Genomic DNA, 22,641 nt, shown 5'->3' on the forward strand with positions numbered 1-22,641 from the left:
CAGATTCACCATTCTCTGGCTAGAGAAATTCCTCCTCATCTCTGTTCGGAAGGGACATCCTTCTATTCTGAGGTGCCCCCTGGTCCATAGAAAACATGCTCTCCACATCCACTCTGTCTGGGCCTTTCAATATTCAATTGAGAAGTTTGGATAGGTACATGGATGAGAGCTGTATGAATGGCGATGGCTTGGGTGTAGGTCGATGGGAGTAGGCAGAATAGTCCAGCACAGACTAGATGGGCTGAAGGGCCTGTTTCTGTGCTGTAGTGTGCTGACTTCATGACACCTGTGGGCTGTCCCCAACACATCCTCGTGTAAGGGGTTTCTTCTTTTATGTTACTGCGTATGTTAATCAAAATGGCTTTTTTGTTATGTTAAATGCTGAGAAGGTTCTCTCGCTGCAGTTTGTTTAGGTTATATTATTGATAAGAGAGCGTATGAACCAATGGGCGTTCATGTTATTTTTCGGGGTGATATTCTGTCTCATATGGCTGGGAAACGGTGTTTTTGGCGGGTTTTTTGGAGGAGAGACCGGGAGTAAGACGGACGTGCTGGGAGTGGTCTGGTTGATCATTTTGGGTGGTCCTGAGCTGCGAGTGGAGGGGGTCGGAGTGGATCGCAGGGTGAAGAGAGAAGATCCCGAGCTCCAACTGTGTGCACCAAGAAATTGAACTTTGATAAGTCTGGTGCCTTTTTCTTTTCCTTTTGTATTGTATCTCTATTAATCTCATAGTCCTAGTAAGATTTATAAAGTGTAATCTGTAAAATGTATGTTGTGTGTTGGCTGATGATTGATGTTTGAGGCTGAATCAGGTGGCATTGCATAGCAACCGACGCAACTGGGGAGACACAGTGGGGCAGCGGACAAGGTTTCCCCTAGATAAATACGAGCCAATATAGCTGAGCGTTACACTCAGACTATCGTTGACACAAAGGACACATTTCACTCTGTTTTGATGTACGTGTGACAGATAAACTAATCCAAAGTGTTGCTACGAATAGTGTACATCTGAGATGGGGTGATGTCTTTAATACGATGTTTTTCCTCTTTGCCAGAGTGCGACACGGGTTTTGTCCCACCATCACTGGTGCATTGCTGGGCTAAATCCGACGAGGACATCAGCTTCCAGCTGAAGGAGTGCAGCCTGCTGCTACGGGACATCTCTGAGGCGCTGGAGGCTGAGGGGGTCGCTGAGCAGCACGTGTCTGAGTGGAGGTGAGAGCCTAGGAAACGGCCACGGTCGGGAAGAGTTTGAGGTTTGGGCTCTGTGTCTATGCACGGATGTGCTGGTATTGGAGAGAGCCCAGAGGATGTTCACAAGAATGATCCTGGAAATTAAAGGGTTAATCTGGGAGGTGTGTTTGATGTTTCCAGGCCTGTATTTGCTGGAGTTTAGAAGAGTGAGGAGGGGGGACCTCATTGAAACCCTATTGAATATTAAAAAGCCTAGATAGAGTGCCTGTGGAGAGGATGTTTCATATTGTGGGTGAGTCTAGGACAAGAGGGCTCAGCTTCAGAATAGAAGGGTTCTCCATTAGAACGAAGATGAGGAGGAATTTCTTCATCCAGAGTCCATGAATCTATGGAATTCAGTGCCATCGTTGGCTGTGGAAGCCAAGTCATTGGTGTGTTTAAGGCAGAGAGAGATTCCTAATTGGTCAGGAGTTGCACGGAGAAGGTAGGAGAATAGGGTTTTTAAAAAAATCAGGCATGATTCCATAGTGGAGCAGAATTTGCTCCTCAGTCTTGTGGCCTCATGGCAGCAGCAGAGGATGTTCGTTACAAACTGCCTCTGTGTGGGAGGGAACGTTAGCAGCCTACAGGTGAATTACAAACAGATCAGAAAAAAACATATCATCTCTGACATCTGTCCAGAAATTTGTTGTTTTGTGGCACCGGTACAGGGCAAGACATTAAAAAACAGTTACAAAAATAAATAAAGGTGCAGAAGGGGATTATCAAGGTAATGCATCAGAATCAGGTTTAAAATCGTTGGTATATGTGGTGAAATTTATTTTGTTGCGACAGCAGTACACGGTAATAGTAAACTATTAAGTTACAGTACTGTGCAAAAGTCTTAAGCTGGGGTTCGTAACACTTTTGAACAGTACTGTATTTGTCAGCAAGTTTGTAAATCTGTCAAGAGCAAAGGATGTTGGGAATGGAGAGAGTGGCGCACCGCGGGAGGGGTATGGGACAGGTGGCAGAGAAAGAGTGCCAGGGAGGGTGGGGTGGTACAGGTGCAGACACACCCAACCCTGAGACACCAGGCAAGGGTATTTGATTCCAAACAATTGGTTTATTGATCATTACAGAAGTCTCTCTGGTGCTTCCCACTCCCTGCCCTCTCCCTTCCCCTTTCCCCAACCATGATTCCCCTCACCCAGCCCCCTTCCCACTCCCAGTCCGTAATAGATTCCCATATCAGAATCAGGTTTATCATCACTCACGTGTCATGAAATTTGTTTTTTTTCGTGCTATAGCAGTACAGTGCTATATTAAAATTACTACAGTACTGTGCAAAAGCCTTAGGCACTCTACCTATATATTGGGTGTAAGACTTTTGCACAGTACTGTATTTATAGTGCCTATAAAAGCTATTCACCCCTGCCCCCCGAAATCTTCATGTTTTATTATTTTGGAACATTGCATCTCAGTGGATTTAATTTGCCTTTTTTTGACACAGCTCAACAGAAAAAGACTCTTTTGTGTCAAAGTGAAAACAGGTCTCTACAAAGTGATCTAAATTAATTACAAATATAAAACACAAACTAATTTATTGCATAAGTATTCACCCCCCTTAACATGACACACCAAATCATCACTGGTGCAGCCGATTGGTTTTAGAAGTCACATAATCACTTAAATGGCGATCACCATGTGCAGTCAAGGTGTTTCAATAGATTGTGGTAAAAATACACCTGTATCTGGAAGGTCCAACTGCTGGTGAGTTAGCATCCTGGCAATAATTACACCATGAAGACAAAAGAGCACTCCAAGCTACTCCACGAAAAGGTTATTGAAAAGCACAAGGCAGGAGATGGATACAAGAAAATTTCCAGGTCACTGAATATCAAGTTGATCATTGAAAAATGGAGAGAATATGGCACAGCTATAAATTTGCCTAGAGCAGGCCGTCCTCAAAAACTGAGTGACCGTGCAAGAAGGGGATGAGTGAGGGAGGCCACCAAGAGACCCATGACAACTCTGGAGAAGTTACAAGCTTCAGTGGCTGAGATGGAAGAGACAGCGCGTACAACAACTGTTGGACGGGTGCTTCACCAGTCGCAGCTTTATGGGAGAGTGGCAAAGAGAAAGCCACTGTTGAAAAAAACTCACCTGAAATCTCACCTAGAGTTTGCCAGAAGGCATGTGGGAGACTCTGAAGTCAGCTGGAAGAAAGTTCTGTGGTCTGATGAAACCAAATTTAAGCTTTTTAGCCATCAGACTAAACGCTATGTTTGGCACATCATCAAAAACACACCATCCCTACCGTGAAGCATGGTGGTGGCTGCATCTTGCTGTGGGGATGCTTCACTGCAGCAGGCCCTGGAAGGCTTGTGAAGGTGGAGGGTAAAATGAATGCAGCAAAATACAAGGAAATCCTGGAGGAAAACCTGATGCAGTTTGCAAGAGAACTGCAATTTGGGAGAAGGTTTGTTTTCCTGCAAGACAATGATCCCAAGCGTAAAGCCAAAGCAACACAGGAATGGCTTAAAAACAACAAAGTTAATGCCCTGGAGTGGCCAAGTCAGAGTCCAGACCTCAATCCCACAGAGAACTTGTGGCTGAACTTGAAAAGAGCCTCCTGTGTGACTGTAAGTCAGGTTCTTGATCCAGGGTCTTATCTGAAAGAAGCCATAGTAATCTCGTCGCTCTGCGTTATTGGGCCCAGTCTCTGCAAAATCATGGGCACATCTCTTACCCCGCCACAATGATGCCTGCTGTCTCACGAGAATGACCCCCGGAATGAAAGGTTTAGCGTATGAGGAGCTTTTGAAGCTCTGGAGAATTGTGAGCAGTTTTGGGCCCTTTATCTGGCATTGAGGAGGGTCCAGAGGAGATTCATGAGAGTGACCCCAAGAATGAAAGGATTAACGTATGAGGAGCGATTGATTTCTCTGGGCCTGTTCTCACTGGAGTTTAGAAGAATGAGAGGGAATCTCATTGAAACCTATCAAATATTGAAAGGCCTGGATAGAATGGATATGGAGAGGATGTTTCCTATGATGGGGGAGTCCAAGGCAAGAGGACACAGCCTCAGAACAGAGAGATGTCCATTTAGAACAGAGATGAGGAGGAATTTCATTCGCCACAGGGTATTGAATCTGTGGAATTCATTGCCAGAGACAGCTGTGGAGGCCATGTTATTAAGCATATTTAAAGCGGAGGTTGATAGGTTCTTCATTAGTCAGGGTAAAAAAGGTTGCGGGGAGAAGGCAGTTTTTCTTCCTTCTCCCGTCTGCGTGAGATGTGGGACATTTGAGAGACTTTGAGCTTTTACTGTGCTCATGGACTTCTTCATCAAGTTATGGTATTGTTGCACTGTTGTAACTATATGTTATAATTATGTAGTTTTGTTAGTTTTTTCAGTCTTGGTCTGTCCTGTGTTTTGTGATAGCACACCAGAGGAAATATTGTATCATTTCATAATGCATGCATTACTAAATGACAATGAAAGAGTCTTCATAATCTAAAAGGCAGGAGAATGGGGTTGAGAGGGATAATAAATCAGCCATGATGGAATGGTGTTGATGGGCTGAGTGGCCTAATTTCACTCCTATGTCTTATGACCTCTGCTGTACCTTTCTCAATACTGCTCCCTCTCTTCCTTGTCTCGCCCTGTCTAAAGGGAACAGATAAAGGAGCTGCAGGAACAGACAGTGCCTCCTCGGACCTATGTGGCTGTGGTGGGAGACACAGGATCAGGGAAGAGCAGCCTGCTGAACGCCCTGTTAGACGAGGAAGGTGTCCTGCCCACGTCGGCCATGAGAGCCTGCACAGCCGTAGTTGTCGAGGTCTCCCACAACGCCAGCTCGCGCTGCTACAGGGCTGACATAGAATTCTTCTCTGAGGAGGTGAGAGTGGCAGTTTCCATGAAAGGTTCGTATCAACTGCACCAATAGACTGGAAAAGTTGTTTATTATTGTCACATAGAGCAGTACAGGCCCTTCAGCCCACAATGTTGTGCTGATGTTTTAACCTACTTCGAGATCAATCTAACCCTTCTCTCCCACATAGCCTCCATTTTTTTTATCATCTATGTGCCTATCTAAGAGTCTCTTAAATGCTCCTAGTGTATCTGTTTCTACCACCACCCCAGGCAGGGCATTCCACACACCCATCACTCTCTGTATTTTAAAAAAAAACCTACCTCTGACATTCCCCTGCACTTTCCTCCAATCACATTAAAATGATGCGTCTAGTATTAACCATTTCCATCCTGGAAAAAATCCCTGGCTGTCCACTCGATCTCTGCCTGTTATTGTATTGTACATCTCTATCCTGGTAGGGTGGAAATACGTCTCTACCAAAGGAGGTGTAAGACACTCCTTCCCTCCGCTAGCCTGCATATCACCCTTGGGCAAGGTGTCACACCTGCTTAGCCTCCCCTCCACCGATCAGGGTGACGTGAAGCGATGGGAGCAGGTGGTGGACGGTCGTACGAGCAGCTGGTACACGTCACAAGTCCTGGTTATGTGACCACTGATGTCCAGTTGACAATCTCTGAAGAGTATTGATAATGACTGGGGTCACCTGTCTTGGAGAAACGCTGCCCAGAAGAAAGCAATGGCAAACCAGTTCTGTAGAAAAATTTGCCAAGGATGTCCATGTTGTATGACACAGAACATACGAAAGAACGTACAACATAGAAATCTACAGCACATATCAAAGTTGCTGGTGAACGCAGCAGGCCAGGCAGCATCTCTAGGAAGAGGTACAGTCGACGTTTCGGGCTGAGACCCTTCGTCAGGACTAACTGAAGGAAGAGCTAGTAAGAGATTTGAGAGGGGGAGGGGGAGATCCGAAACCCTCCCCCTCCTGTCTTCTCTTATCATTTTGGATCTCCTCCTCCCCCTCCTACTTTCAAATCTCTTACCAGCTCTTCCTTCAGTTGGTCCTGACGAAGGGTCTCAGCCTGAAACGTCGACTGTACCTCTTCCTAGAGATGCTGCCTGGCCTGCTGCGTTCACCAGCAACTTTGATGTGTGTTGCTTGAATTTCCAGCATCTGCAGAATTCCTCGTATTTAAATCTACCCTAGAAACTGCGTAGAATTACCCTACTGCATAGCCCTCTATTTTTCTAAGCTTCATGTTCCTATCTAAGAGGCTCTAAAAAGACCCTATTTTATCCACCTTTTCCACCGTCACTGGCAGTGCATTCCATGCACCCACCACTCTCTGTGTGAAAAACTTACCCTTGACATCCCCTTGGTACCTATTTCCAAGCACCTTAAAACTATGCCCCCTCGTGTTAGCCATTTCAGCCCTGGGAAAAAGCCTCTGACTATCCACACGATCAATGCCTCTCATCATCTTATACACCTCTATCAGGTCACCACTCATCCTCAGTCGCTTCAAAGAAGAAAGTACTAGTTAACGTACTGAGACACAGTGTGAAGTACAAACCATTTCATTACAACAGGGGCATTGAAGCATGAACATTGAAGAGACTCTCAGGTCGGTACATCCTGTAGATCCATTGAGGGCTCTGTAGGAGCCATTCAGCCCATTGAGTCTGCTGTCAGTCCCATTCCCCTGCCTCCTCCCTGTAACCTTTTACCCTCTGACTAATCAACAACCTATCAACCTCCACTATAACTATACCTAATGACGTGGCCTCCCCAGATTCACCACAGTCCGGCTAAAGAAATTCCTCCTCATCTCTCTTCTAAAGATCTTCATGACCAATCTACCTGATTATGATCTTATGCTTGATGATCTGCCTGCACTGCATTTCCTCTGTAATGGTGACACTTTATTCTGCTATTGATTTCCCTTGTACGGCCTCAATACACCTTCAGAATGTAGATCATAGAACAGTGCTGGCCACTCAGCCCATCATGTGCTGGCCCTTTAGCTTCAGGTTAACCCTTCCCTCTCAGGACAGCTGTGGGCCTGCACCCACTGGAGTTTAGATGGATGAGGGTGGGGGTGGATCTCAGTGAAACCGATCGAATATCGAAAGGCCTGGATAGAGTGGGTGTGGGGAGGATGTTCCCAGTTCTGGATGTGTCTAGATCCAGAGGACACAGCCTCAGAATGCGAGGGCATCCCTTTAGAAGAGAGATGAGGAGGAATTTCTTTAGCCGGATGGTGGTGAATCTGTGCAGGCCAAGTCATTGGGTGTATTTAAAGTGGAGGTTGAAAGGTTCTTGATTAGTCAGAGAGTAAGAAGTCAAGAGTCCATCTTATTGTACTAGGAGGCCATTCGATACAGCGGGGCAGAAGCTGTCCTTTCTGTTCTTTCATATTTTGTCACATGCATCAAGATACACAGATAAGCTTTGTTTTGTTTGCCATCTGCGCAGATCATTGCCAGGCAAAGGCATTGGGGAGTAGCAAGTGTAAAGCAAAAATAGAACGCGGATTCTGGTGTTACACTTCCAGAGCAGGGAGACAAATAAAGTGCGAGGGCCGTGACCTGGCAGACTGAGATTTCAGGGGCTCCTTGGTTAGTGTGGTGGTTAGCACAACCAGTGTCCCGGGTTCAGATCCTGAACCCGGGACACTGGTAAGGAGTTTGTACGTTATCCCCAAGAACGCATGGGTTTCCTCGGTAAGCTCCCGTTTCCTCCCAGTGTCCAAAGACGAACTGGTCGGTAGGTAGGTTGATTAGTCATTTTAACTTGTCCCATGATTAGGCTGGACAGTGTGACGTGGCTCGAAGGGCCTGTTCCACTCTGTATCTCATTAAATAAATGAATAGTTAATCTTTAATGTACAAGAGTCTGACAACAGTGAGGTAGAAGCTGTCCTTCAGCCTGGTGGTGGTAATTAGTAGAAGGATATTGTTTGATACACACAAATGATTTAGACTAGGATCTGGCTGGGCTGGTTAGTCAGCTTGCAGATCACTCCAAAGTCAAGTTTATGGTCACCCGCTAAGGTCCACGCGTAATAAAAATCTTGCTTGCAGCATAATCAGAGCATCAGATAAGCAGCAGTAACTAGAAAGGCATAAATTATACAAATTATTACAACAAAACGCAATTAGACTTAAAAAAAAAAGTCCATTTGAGTACAAAGTGGTGAAACTGTTCTTAGCGTTGCTAGACTGCACTGATTAGGGTTTTGCTGATTGTTTCAGGAATGTTTGAAGGGAAATGGTTGCATACCATCTTGGACAATGTCTCCCATCCACTACATAATGTACTGGGTGGGCACAGTCAGCCAGAGACTCATTCCACCGAGATGCAACACAGAGCATCATAGGGAGTCATTCCTGCCTGTGGCCATCAAACTTTACAACTCCTCCCTTGGAGGGTCAGACACCCTGAGCCAATAGGCTGGTCCTGGACTTATTTCCTGCATAATTTACATATTACTATTTAATTATTTATGGTTTTATTACTATTTAATTATTTATGGTGCAACTGTAACGAAAACCAATTTCCCCTGGAATCAATAAAGTATGACTATGACTACTATGATTATTGGGCCTTGTGGTGTAGGATGTCAGGCCTCTGTATCTCCAGCCTGATGGTAGCTGCTAATAGATGGCACGCCCATATATACATACAGTCGCGTGGTCTGTCTCCCCGTCTCCCCATCTCCCTATCTCCCTCATCTTTATTTAATGTTATTGGATAAGGAAGCTCTAAAGAATGAGTGGACAGGTAGTTTTAAGCACGAAACGTCAAAGAAGGAGGGTGCCCACCTGATGACCCCGATGATGTATCAATCCTCCCTCCTTGTCACCACTCCAAACCCACTGCCAACATCGAGAGTGCCAACTTATCATAGAGATTGAAACATCCTAGTAGCTCTGTCACTACTTAGATCTAGCATGTTCAAAATTCTGCTAAACCTTTCACCTTGTACCGTTGATGCTTTGAGTGTTGTTCTCTACAGAACACTGTCTGCTCTCTCTTCTACTCCTTGGTCTTAATCCCATCACCCCTGCTGGACAATAGGCCACTGACAGCAGCTCGCCAGTCCTCTGTCACGGGCCTCTTCTTCAATCTTCAAGGTGTAATCCTTCGAAGATCCTTCCTCTCTCGGAGATGAGGTTTTTGGAGCTCTGGAGTTCCTACGGGAAGAGGTTGTTATCGCCATGCCCAGCCCGGAATTGGGACTGTCCGTGGCGGAGTGCCGCGGTGCCTGATCCCGCTGAGCCTCCCCGGCGTGTGTTAATGACTCTCTGTCTGCCCTCAGGAATGGAATAAAGAGCTGCTCGCGCTGCTCAGTGACATGACTGACAAGAAGGGGCGACTGAAGAAACGGCGACCGGACCCTGGTTCCGAGGCCAGTGTGGCGTACAGCCGTGTCAAGGCGGTCTACGGACGAGTTCTCCCGTACACAGAGCTAGCGCAGATCCGGGGAGTCACCCAGTACTTGGGGACAACAAAAACCATCAGCGAAGTGCAGGTGGGTGAATGTTTTCTTGGCCTCTGTCCGCTCCCCGCTAAATCATTCAGAGTTTTCCTTCCCCAACCAGCCTCTCTCCAGTCTGTGCTCAATATGTCCCCCACTACATCATCCAGTCTTCCTTCCTCAACCAGCATTGGTCCGCTCTGTGCTCAACGTGTCTCCACTAATTCATTCAGAGTCTTCCCCAACCAGCCTCTGTCTGCTCTGTACCCAATGTGTCCCCACTAATTCATTCCGAGTCTTCCCCAACCAGCCTCTGTCCGCTCTGTACCCAATGTGTCCCCACTAATTCATTCCGAGTCTTCCTTCCCCAACCAGCCTCTGTCTGCTCTGTACCCAATGTGTCCCCACTAATTCATTCCAAGTCTTCCTTCCCCAACCAGTCTCTGTCTGCTCTGTACCCAATGTGTCCCCACTAATTCATTCCGAGTCTTCCTTCCCCAACCAGTCTCTGTCCGCTCTGTACCCAATGTGTCCCCACTAATTCATTCCGAGTCTTCCTTCCCCAACCAGCCTCTGTCCGCTCTGTACCCAATGTGTCCCCACTAATTCATTCCGAGTCTTCCTTCCCCAACCAGCCTCTGTCCGCTCTGTACCCAATGTGTCCCCACTAATTCATTCCGAGTCTTCCCCAACCAGCCTCTGTCCGCTCTGTACCCAATGTGTCCCCACTAATTCATTCCGAGTCTTCCTTCCCCAACCAGCCTCTGTCCGCTCTGTACCCAATGTGTCCCCACTAATTCATTCCGAGTCTTCCTTCCCCAACCAGTCTCTGTCCGCTCTGTACCCAATGTGTCCCCACTAATTCATTCCGAGTCTTCCTTCCGCAACCAGTCTCTGTCCGCTCTGTACCCAATGTGTCCTCACTAATTCATTCTGAGTCTTCCTTCCCCAGCCAGTCTCTGTCCGCTCTGTACCCAATGTGTCCCCACTAATTCATTCCGAGTCTTCCTTCCCCAACCAGTCTCTGTCCGCTCTGTACCCAATGTGTCCTCACTAATTCATTCCGAGTCTTCCTTCCCCAGCCAGTCTCTGTCCGCTCTGTACCCAATGTGTCCCCACTAATTCATTCAGAGTTCTCCCCAACCAGAAGCCCTGGGTGAACCATGAGATCTGAAATCTGCTGAGAGCCAGGTCAGAGGCAGTCAGGTCTGGAGACCAAGGAAGTTACAGGAGGTGTAGGTACGATCTCTGGAAAGCTATCTCATGGACGAAGTGTAAATTCCGGACCAAACTTGAATCAATGAGGGATGCTCAACAGTTGTGGCAGAGCTTGAATACTATCAGCTCCTATAAAGTTAAATCAAGTGACATGGGAGACAGCAGTTGTGCAGTTGGATCCTGGAGACCCCAGTCAGTTTGGATTGACAACAACATCTCCTCCCTGATCTCCATCAGCACAGGTGCACTACAAGGCTGTGCTGTGTGCTTAGCCCCCTGCTCTACTCGCTTTACACTTCTGACTGTGGCCGAGCACAGCTTCAATGCCATATTCAAGTTGAAGCTGAATCAAAGGTGGCGATGACTCGGTATATAGGAGGGAGAATGAAAATCATTACAGCAACCTCTCACTCAATGTCTCCAGGACCAAGGAAGTGATTATTGACTTCAGGAGAGGGAAACCAGAGGTCAGTGAGTCAGTCCTCATCAGAAGTGGAGAGGGACAGCAACTTTGAATTCCTAGATGTTCCTATTTCAGAGAACCTGTCTTGGGACCAGCCCGTCAATGCAATTATGAAGAAAGCACAGCTGCACCTCTACTTTCTTAGGAGTTTGTGAAGATTCAGCATGACTTTGACAAACTTCTGTAAACACACAAAATGCTGGTGGAACGCAGCGGGCTGGGCAGCATCTGTAGGAAGAAGTACAGTCGTCGTTACAGGAAGAATAGGAAGAAGTACTTCTTCCTATAGATGCTGCCTGGCCTGCTGCATTCCACCAGCATTTTGTGTGTGTCGCTTGAATTTCCAGCAGCTGCAGATTTTCTCGTGTTTGTGTTTTCAAACAAGCTTCTATAGATGTGTAGCGGAGAGTGTATTGACTGGCTGCATCACAGCCTTGTCTGGAAACACCAATTCCCTTGAATGGAAAATCCTACAGTAAGTAATGGATACGGCCAGTCCATCACGGCTAAAGCCCTCCCCACCATTGAGCACATCTACACAGAGTGCTGTTGCAGGAAAGCAGCATCCATCATCAGAGACAGACCCCACCCAGGCTATCCTCTCTTCTGGCTGCTGCCATCGGGAAGAAGGTACAGGAGTCTCAGGACTCGCACACCAGGGTCAGGGGCCATCAGGCTCTTACCCATCAGCCATCAGGCTCTTGAACTGGAGGGGATAGCTTCAGTCCACTTGCCCCATCAATGAACTGTTCCCATAACCTATGGACTTGTATTCAAGGTCTCTTCATCTCATGCTCTCTATATTTATTGCTTACTTATTATTATTATTATTATTATTTTAGTTTTGTTGTTGCACAGTTTGTTGTCTTTTTGCACACTGGTTGTTTGTCCGTTTCTGTTGTGTGCGTTTTTTTACTGATTCTGCTGTGTTGCTTATATTTACTGTGAATGCCCGCTAGAAAATGAATCTCAGCATTGTATGGTGACATAAACGTACTTTGATAATAAAGTTATTTTGAAATAAGCTTGAATTTGGTATCTTAAAACTTCTCTTCACACACTGGCTGTTGCCACCTTGTGTAGCTCTGAAGTCTGATCCGCCGGCCTTTATTTTTTTTAACTTGTCTCTGTGCCCTCGCTCACCTTCAGGTCAATGATTTCTGCTCCAAAGTGCAACCCTACATTGACTCCCGCAACGATTCCTCGAACAGCAGGGGTGGAGAGTTCTGGCCCATTGTCAAGAGGGTGCGTGTCCAAGTGCCTAACTCGCCAGTGCTGCAGACCGGCGCGGTCTTGGTTGACCTGCCCGGCGTCAGGGATTCCAATGCCGCCAGGAACTCAGTGGCCAAGGAGGTGAGTGGCTGAGGCCCCTGCAGTCAACTGTGGCTGAGGGTTAGGACGTGGGTGTGCGTGGGTCATATATAGGCATGTAATGCTGAGGCTTCATGAGGCATTTGGAGTATTGTGAACAGCTCTAGGCCCCTTATCTAAGAAAGGATGTGCTGGCACTGGGGAGGGTCCAGAGGAGGTTCACAAGAATCATCCCAGGAATTAAAGGGTTAATGTATGAGGAGCATTTGATCACTCTGGGGCTGAACTCAACGGAGTTTAGAAGAATGCAGGGGACCTCATTGAAACCTATTGAATATTGAAAGGTTAAGACAGAGTGAATATGGAGAGAATGTTTCCTATAGTGAGAGAGTCTAGGACCAGAGGGCACAGCCTCAGCATAGAGGGATGGACCTTAAGAACAGAGATGAGGAGGAATTTCTTTAGCCAGAAGTTGGTGAATCTGCAGAAGTTGTTGCCATAAATGGCTGTGGAGGCCAAGTCTTTGAGCATATTTAAAGTAGAGGTTGATAGGTTCTTGATTAGTCAGGGGTCAAAGGTTGCATGGAAAAGGCTGGAGTCTGGGATTGAGGGGGAAAATAAATCAGCCATGATTGAATGGTGGGGCAGTCTCGATGGGCTGAATGGCCCAATTCTGCTCCAAAATCTTGTGTTCTTATGGTCTAAGGCTTGAGATGATAGACGTGTGTACACCTGTCTCAAACCCTGAGGGGCAGGGAGGAGGCGTGGGTGTTGGCTGTTAGCCCTCCACAGTCTGTTCATCATATTCACACATCTCCTACTGGGTCTTCTCTTTCCACTGTCCCACCTGCCCTACCCACTTCCCTTACTTGGTTCCATGCTCCGTCACCTTTCTCTATGAGATACCATCTTCTGCAGTCTTCTGTTGCTTCCACGTAAAATATCCACCCTCCGTCACCATTCCCACTCTCCCCTCTACTATCTGCCCATGGACTCTCCTCACCTGGATCCACCCATCACCTGCCAGGTCTTGCTCCATCTCTTCCCTTCACCTCTTTCTTATATCATTCTCTCCCCTCTACTGTTCAGTCCAGATGAAGCGTCTCGGCCTGGAACGTTGACTGGGCATGCCATTCATGCAGATTATTTCACTATGTCAGAGCACTGAGGTAGTGCAAGGGAAAGCAGTGACAGAGTGCAGAATGTAAACACGAGATTCTGCTAAAGAAGGGTTGTGGCCAGAAACGTCAACTATTCATTCATTTCCATGGATGCTCCCCGACCTGCTGAGTTCCTCCAACATTTTGTGTGTGTGTTGTTGCGGTTTGCAGAATAAAGTGTTACACTTACAGAGAGAGAGAGCAGTGCAGGCAGACAATAAAGTGCAAGGCCATAACGAGGTAGATTGTCAGGTCACCAGTCCATCTCAATGTACTAGAGGACCACTCAACAGTGGGGTGAAAGCTTTCCTTGAGTCTGGTGACACGTGCTTGGGAAGGGATTAGCTGTTTGTGCATTCATTTGCCAGGTGGAAGGTCGAGGACCTGAACGTCCCTTTTGGGGGTGAGGGCCGCGGGTTGTGACCTCGGACTAATGGTGACTCCATTGTACTTCTCTCAAACTCAGTACCTGAAGACATGCAACGCGGTGTGGATCGTTGCCAACGTGACCCGAGCGGTGGACGACAAGACGGCCAAGGAGACACTGGATGAGAGTCTCCGCAGGCAGCTGCTGATGGACGGTCAGTTTGGCTGCATCGCCTTCATCTGCACCAAGACCGACTCCCACAATGTCACTGAGATCATGAGGTACGGGCAGGGGCGACACTCAGAGGGCAGGCCCTGCCAGGGGACAGGGTTGACCGAAAGCGTGTGGTGTGTGTCATAGAGTGCCACGACACTGAAACAAGCCCTTCAGCCCATTTAGTCCATGCCAAGCTGTCATTCTGCATAGGCCTTCCACCCATGAACTTACCCAAACTTCGCTTAGATATTGACCAAATCCACGACCACCACTTTCACTGGCAGCTCGTTCCACTCTCTCACCGCCCAATGAGTGGTATCCCCCAGATTCTCTTAAATATTTCGCCTTTCACCCTTAACCCATGACCTCTATCTCACCCAGTTTCAGTGGAACAAGCCTGCTTGCATTTACCCTATCTATACCCGTTATAATTTTGTATCCCTCCATCGAATCTCCCCTCATTCTTCTACACTCGAGGGAATAAAGTCTGAACCTATTTAACCTTTCCCTGTAACTCTGGTCCTCAAGTCCCAGCAACTTTCTTTTACATTTTCTCTGCACTCTTTCAATCTTACTGACATCTTTCCTGTGGGTAGGTGACCAAAAATGTACACAATACTTCAAATTAGGCCTCACCAATGCCTTGTACAACTTCAGCATAACATCCCATCTCCTATACTCAGTACTTTGATTTATGAAGCCCAATGTGCCATGAACTTTCTTTACAACCCTGTCTACCTGTGACACCACTTTCACAGAATGATGGATCAGCATTCCCAGATGCCTTTGTTCTACCGCACTCCTCAGTGCTATGCTACTGACCACGCAAGTCTTGCCCTAGTTGGTCCTTCCAAAGTGTCACATCTCACACTTGTCCACATTAAATTCCATCTGCCGTTTTTCCATCTGGTCCAGGTCCCGCTGCAAGCCATGATAGCCTTCCTCACTGTCCACTACACCCCCAATCTTGGTGTCATCTGCAAATTTGCTGATCCAGTTAACCACATTATCATCCACATCATCGATACAGACAACAAACAACAACGGACCCAGCACCGATCCCTGCGGCACTCCACTAGTCACAGGCCTCCTGTCAGCAAGGCAGTCATCTACTACTGCTCTCTGGCCACTCCCAGAAAGCCAATGTCTAATCTAATTTACTATTTAATCCTCCATGTAAAAGACTAGACTAGATTGTAACAGCAAGGGTGGGATATTGAGGCTTTATAAGGCATTGACAAGACTGCATGGAGTATTATGGGCAATTTTGGGCCCCTTATCTAAGAAAATAAGTGCTGGTATTGGAGAGGATCTAGAGGAGATTCACAAGAAAGATCCCAGAAATAAAAGGGTTAACATATGAGGAGTGTTTGGTGACTCTGAGCCTATACTCACAGGAACTTAGAAGAATGGAAGGGGATCTCATTGAATGGCTCTGACAGAGTAAACATGGAGAAGTTATTTCCTATAATGGGGGGAGTCTAGGACCAGAGGACAGAGCCACAGAATAGAGGGATGTTCTTTTAGAACAGAGATGAGGAGGAAATTCTTTAGCCAGAGGGTGAGCAATCGGTGATCCCTAATCAGACCGTGACTGTCAAGTACTTGTACATCTTGTCCGTTAGAATACTTTCCAATAACTTCCGCGCTACTGACATCAGGCTCACTGGCCTACAATTTCCTAGCTAATATTTAGGGACTTTCTTGAATAACACTAGCTATCCTCCAGTCTTCCGGTCCTCACCAGTGGCTAAGGACGTTTTAAATATCTCTGCTGGACCTCTGCAATTTCTGCACTTGCCTCCCATAAGGTCTGAGGGAACACTTTGTCAAGCCCTGGGAATATATTCACCCTAATTTGACTCAAGACAGCAAGTGCCTGCTCTTAGGTAACCCAAATATGGTGCATAACCTCACAACTACTTTGCCTCAGCCTTTTAGACTCAGTGTCCATTTCCCAAGTATAAAGGGATGCAAAAATAATCCATTTAAGATCTTCCCCATCTCTTTCGGCTCCATTGAGAGATGACCATGGTGATCTTCGCATGGACTAATTTTCTTCCTTGCAATCCTTTTGCTCTGAATATACAGTACCTGTAGAAGCCCTTAGGATTCACCTTCATCTTGTCTGCTAGAACATCTTAATGCCTTCTTTTAGCCCTCCTGGCTTCTTTCTTAAGTGTTCTCTTGCATTACCTATAATCCATAAGCACCTGTCTATACCTGCTATGCACCTCCTTTTTCCTAAACAGGGCCTCAATATCTCTTGAAAACCAAGGTTCCCAAAACCTGTTATCCTTGCCTTTCATTCTGACAGACACTTCAATGTTCGGCACAGCATTGTGGGCCGAGGGGCCTGTATTGTGCTGTAGGTTTTCTATGTTTCAAAACACTGTTTTCTCAGGAGGTAGACACAGAGTCTATAAGAGTGAGGCAAAACAGAACCAACTTCATGGACCCTGTACAGATGACAGAGGAGGAGGTGTTTGCTGTCCTGAGGCAAATCAGGATGGGTAAATCCCCAGGGCCTGACAAGCTGTTCCCTCGGACCCTACAGGAGCAGGTGCAGAACTTGGTGGGACCCTAGCAGAGATAGTTAAATAGGATGAGGTAGTAAATTAGATTAGACATTGGCTTTGTGGGAGAAGCCAGAGAGTGGGAGTAGAGGGCTGCTTCTCCGACTGGAGGCCTGTGAGTGACGGTGTGCATCACAGGTAGATAGGGTCATAAAGAAACCTTTTGGCATATTGGCCTTCATAAATCAATGTATTGAGTACAGAAGATGGGATGTTATGTTGGAGTTGTACAAGACATTAGTGAGGTCTAATTTGGAGTATTATGTGCAGTTTTGGCCATCTATCTATAGGAAGGATGTAAATAAGGTTGAAGGAGTATGGAGAAAATTTACAAGGATGTTGCTAGGCCTGGCATACCTGAGTTAAAAAGAAAGGTTGAATAGGTTAGGATTTTCTTCCTTGGAACGAAGAAGATTGAGGGGAGATTTGACAGAGATGTACATACAGAGGTATATACAGTTGTGAGGGGTATACATAGGGTAAGTGCAAGCAGGCTTTTCGACTGAGATTGGATGGGACTACAACTAAAGGTCATGGGTTAAGGGTGAAAGGTGAAAGAGTAATATGAGGGAAAACTTCACTCAAAGGGTTGTGAGAGTGTGGAGTAAGCTCCCAGAGCAAGTGGTGCATATGAGCTCAATTTCAATGTTTAAGAAAAGTTTGGATAGGTACATGGATAGTCGGGGTATGGAGGGCTATGGTCCCAGTGCAGGTCAATGGGAATAGTCAGGTTAAATGGTTCAGCACGGACTAGATGGGCTGAAGGGCCTGTTTCTGTGCTGTACTTCTCTGTGACTCAAAATTTCACTTTTGAAGGCCTCCCACTTACCAAATACACTTTTGCGAGAAAATAGCCTGACCCAATCCACACGTGCCAGGTCATTTCTAATGCCATCAAAATCAGTCTTTCTCCAATTTAGAATTTTAGCCTGAAGACCAGGCCAATCCTTCTCCATAATTAGGTTGAAACTAATGCAATTATGATCACTTTGTGTGTGAGCGTGTAGGTGTGTCTGTGTTGATCGGAGGTAGTGCGTGGATTGTTTTTTTTAAAATGTTATTATTTTATTGAGATACAACACAGAACAGGCCCTTTTGGGCCTTCGAGCCTCACCGCCCAGCAACCCCCGATTTAACCCAAGCCTAGTCATGGACAATTTATAATGACCAATTAACCTACCAACTGATACATCTTTGGACTGTGGGAGGAAACCCACGCAGTCACGGGGAGAACGTGCAAACTCCTGACCGACAGAAGCGGGAATTGAACCCCATTCACCTGTGCTGTAAAGCGTTGTGCTAACCACTGCACTACGGCGCCATCCTTGTGGGTACATGTGTGTTTTTGTGTGACACACACAAGTATGTGTATAGTGTGTGTGTGCGCGCGTGTGTGTGTGCGTCCCTCTGCGTATTAGGGCAGGGTTTAATTCTGTGAGGGATGATGAGGAGGATGGAGAGGGACTTGTGAGCCTGGGGTCCAAGTGGTTGCTGCCAGTGCTGTATTCTTGGGTCACAAGCAGTCAGAGGTTGGTGGAACTAGAGGGCTGGGGCATGGTCAAGTTGGAATAAACAGAGAGAGGGTGGTGGAGTTAGAGGAAGGTAAAAGAAACAAAATTATAGACCATTTACCTAATCTCAGTGGTTGGGAGAGTGTTGCAATCCATTATTAAGGATGAGGTTCCAGGGTACTTGGAGACTAATGATAAAATAAGTCAAAGTCAGTATGATTTCTGTAAAGGGAAATCTTAACGTAGAAACATAGAAAACCTACAGCACAATACAGGCCCTTCGGCCCACAAAGTTGTGCCGAACACGTCCCTACCTTAGAAATTACTAGGCTTACCCATAGCCCTCTATTTTTCTAAGCTCCATGTACCTATCCAAAAGTCTCTTAAAAGACCCTATCGTAACCGCCTCCACCACCGTTGCAGGCAGCCCATTCCACACACTCACCACTCTCTGTGTAAAAAAAAAAACAACAACAACTTACCCCTGACATCTCCTCTGTACCTACTTCCAAGTACCTTAAAGCTGTGCCCTCTTGTGCTAGCCATTTCAGCCCTGGGAAAAAGCCTCTGACTATCCACATGATCAATGCCTCTCATTATTATGTACACCTCTATCAGGTCACCTCTCATCATCCGTTACTCCAAGGAGAAAAGGCCAGGTTCACTCAACCTGTTCTCATAAGACATGCTCCCCAATCCAGGAAACATCCTTGTAAATTTCCTCTGCACCCTTTCTATGGCTTCGACATCCTTCCTGTAGTGAGGCGACCAGAACTGAGCACAGTATTCCAAGTGGGGTCTGACCAGGGTCCTATATAGCTGCAACATTACCTCTCGGCTCCTAAACTCAATCCTACAATTGATGAAGGCCAATACACCGTATGCCTTCTTAACCACAGAGTCACCCTGTGCAGCTTATTTGAGCGTCCTACGGACTTGGACCCCAAGATCCCTCTGATCCTCCACACTGCCAAGAGTCTTACCATTAATACTTTATTTTGCCATCATATTTGACCTACCAAAATGAACCACCTCACATTTATCTGGGTTGAATTCCATCTGCCACTTCTCAGCCCAGTTTTGCATCCTATCAATGTCCCGCTGTAACCTCTGACAACCCTCCACACCATCCACAACACCCCCAACCTTTGTGTCATCAGCAAACTTACTAACCCATCCTTCCACTTTCTCATCCAGATCATTTATAAAAATCATGAAGAGTAAGGGTCCCAGAACAGATCCCTAAGGCACACCACTGGTGACCGACCTCCATGTAGAATATGACCCGTCTACAACCACTCTTTTAGAAGTTTTTGAGGAAATAACAAGCAGGGGGGACAAAGGAAAGGCAGAATGTGTCATTTCCTTGGTTTTTCAAAAGGTGTTTGATAAGGCACCACACATGAGGCTGCTTAACAAGATAAAATCCTATGGCATTACAGGAAAGATATTGGCATGGATAGCGGAATGACTGACAGTCAGGGAGACGAGAGAATAAAAGGCTGCTAGTGACTAGTGGTGTTCCTCAGGGGTCAGTCTTGGGATCGCTACTTTTCACATTGTTTGTGAAAGATTTAGATAATGGAATTGATGGCTTGGTGGCAAAGTTTATGGATGATACAAAGATGAGTGGAGGGGTGGTGCTGAGGAAGCAATGTGATTGCAGCAGTACTTAGACAAATTGGAAGAATGGGCAGGTGGAATACAGTGTTGGGAACTGTATGATGATGTACTTTGGTAAAAGGAACTGTAGTGCGGACTATTATCTAAATGGGGCGAAAAGACAATTAGGAATCCTCATGCAAGACTCCCAGAAGTTTAATTCACAGGTTGAGTCTGAGGTAAAGAAGGCAAATGAAATGTTGGCATTTATTTCAAGAGGAATAGAATATAAAAACAGGAGATAATGCCGAAGCGTTATAAGACACTAGTCTGGCCGCACTTGGAGTATTGTCAACAGTTTTGGGCCCCATATCTCAGAAAGGATGATGAAATGGCAGAATGGACTTGATGGGCTGAATGGCCTAATTCTGCTTCTATGTCTTGCAGTCTTACGGAGTTGCAAATGTAAAAGGTAGACAAAATTGAAAAGGGTGAATACAGGACTGAAGGTGTTGGTAAAAAATGGAATCACGTCATTAGAAAAAGGTGACATCGGGTCGGAAGGCACTGAATCATTGTGGATAGAGCTAAGGAAATGCACGAATAAAAAGATCCTGATGGGAGTTGTGTACAGACTCCCCCCCCAAAACAGTGGTTAGGATGTGACCTACAAATTCCAACAGATGATAGAAAATGCATGCCAATAGTTACAATAGTTATGGGGGACTTCAACATGCAGGTAGATTTGGAAAATCAACCTTCAGGCCACGCCACCCAGGGATTTGTGCTAAGCTTATTTAGTGACTACCTGCACAGGGTCCGACTGTGTGTACTGTGTTCTGCACCCCACACCTGGACTAACGCTGTTTCGTTCGGCTGTATTCATGTCCAGGGTTTGCCAAGGAAAAGGATTTCAGGATGTATATTGTATACACTTCTCTGACATTAAATGTACCTCTGAATGATAATAAACTTGAACTTGATCAGAGCCGCGTCTGTGCCAGACAGTGAAAAGCAGCAGAAATGCATCTAGACCAAAAAAACGTAAGATATAGCAGTAGAATGAGAGCATTTGGCCCATCGAGGCCTTGATAGAGTGAATGTGGAGAGGATGTTTCCAGTGGTGGGGTAGTCTTAAGACCAGAGGACACAGCCTCAGAATAGAGGGGTGTCCTTTTAGAACAGATGAGGAGAAATTTCTTTAGCCAGAGAGTGGTGAATTTGTGGAATTCTTTGCCACAGGCTGCTGTGAAGGCTAAGTCTTTATTTATATTTAAGGCAGAGGTTAATAGAGGGCATGAAGGGATACAGGGAAGGAGGTTGGAGCTGAGAGGAAAATTGGATCAGCAATGATGAAATGGTGGAGCAGGCTGTCTTTAGCCAGAGGGTGGTGAATCTGTGGAATTTATTGCCATGGACGGCTGTGGGTATATTTAAACTGGAGGTTGGTAGGTTCTTGATTAGTCAGAGCATCAAAGGTTACGGGGAGAATACAGAAGAATGGGATTGAGAGGGAAATGGATCAGCCATGATGGAAAGGCAGAGCAGGCTTGATGGGCTGAATGGCCTAATTCTGCTCCTATAACGTATGGTCTTGTTTGTCTCTGCACAGTGGTTGGTTGTCAAGTCTTTGTTTCTGTACTGTATAGTTTTTTATAAATTGTATTTATTTTCTGTATATGCCTGCGAGAAAATGAATCTCAACATGCTATATGGTGATGTGTATGTACTCTGATAATAAATCTGCTTTAAATTTGATGCTGCGGCAAGAAAGCTGGGAAAAGTGCAGAGGAAATTTACCAGGACATTGCCAGAAGTAGAGTTCTGAGTTACCGATAGAGTTAGAGCAGGCTAGGAATTCATTCACTGAGTTACCGATAGAGTTAGAGCAGGCCAGGAATTCATTCACTGAGTTACCGATAGAGTTAGAGCAGGCTAGGAATTCATTCACTGGAGTGGTGGAAAATGAGGAGGAGTGATTTTATAAAGTTGCATACAATCGAGGGGCATCGTTAGGGTGATCGAAGTTCAAAGTACATTTATTATCAAAGTGTGTATCCTATATATAACCTTGAGATCTGTCTCCTTAAGGGCACCGCAAAGCAAAGAAACACACTAGAACCCATTTATGAGAAGAAGACTGTCAAACACCCAGCTGTGCAGAACAAAAAACCAAATCATGCAAACAGTAAACGTAAACAAGCGACAGTCACAAAAGTGAGCCCACGGTCATGGCTGGTGCAGGAGCCCGTTAGTCGCAGGCCACAACCTCAGTATAACGCAGAGACAAGTAAACTCCACCAAGCAGTGAGCTGAGCATCTTTCCTCCCTCACCTCCCCTCCTACCCCAACACCCTGACCTGTTCAGTCTGGCCCAGCACCTAAATCGGCCAAACGGTGGGTCGTTCCTCACTCCCGAGCCCAGGCCCTTCCACTTTGATATGCTCCCAGGCCCAGGCTCTGCCACCTCTATTTGGCCTGTACCAAACCTTTCCAATGTTCCTCACTTTTGGGCTCAGGCCCCACTGCCTCGACTCCCCCCCCCCCCCCCCCATTCCACTGCTTCAAATAGCTTCCTAGTCCGCTCCAGCAGCCAAACATTGTCCTGTTTCCCACTCTCATGCCCGGGCCAGGCCCCACCTGTACACGCTACAACCCAACCATCCTGCACCTGTGAG

General features: G+C 46.3%; 1 protein-coding gene across 4 annotated transcripts in view; it reads left to right on the top strand.

The window, feature by feature from the left end:
• Positions 1–22,641, top strand: part of LOC140195624 (uncharacterized) — a 155,254-nt gene that overhangs the window by 43,840 nt on the left and 88,773 nt on the right. For all 4 annotated transcript variants that reach the window (XM_072254283.1, XM_072254282.1, XM_072254285.1 and 1 more), the window contains 5 exons: positions 1,057–1,216; positions 4,854–5,079; positions 9,381–9,593; positions 12,370–12,573; positions 14,158–14,339. In XM_072254283.1, the coding sequence (XP_072110384.1) occupies positions 1,057–1,216; positions 4,854–5,079; positions 9,381–9,593; positions 12,370–12,573; positions 14,158–14,339 (985 nt within the window). The remainder of the gene's footprint in view (positions 1–1,056; positions 1,217–4,853; positions 5,080–9,380; positions 9,594–12,369; positions 12,574–14,157; positions 14,340–22,641) is intronic.

Source organism: Mobula birostris, chromosome 3 (assembly GCF_030028105.1).
Source record: "Mobula birostris isolate sMobBir1 chromosome 3, sMobBir1.hap1, whole genome shotgun sequence".
Taxonomy (NCBI): Eukaryota; Metazoa; Chordata; class Chondrichthyes; order Myliobatiformes; family Myliobatidae; genus Mobula; species Mobula birostris.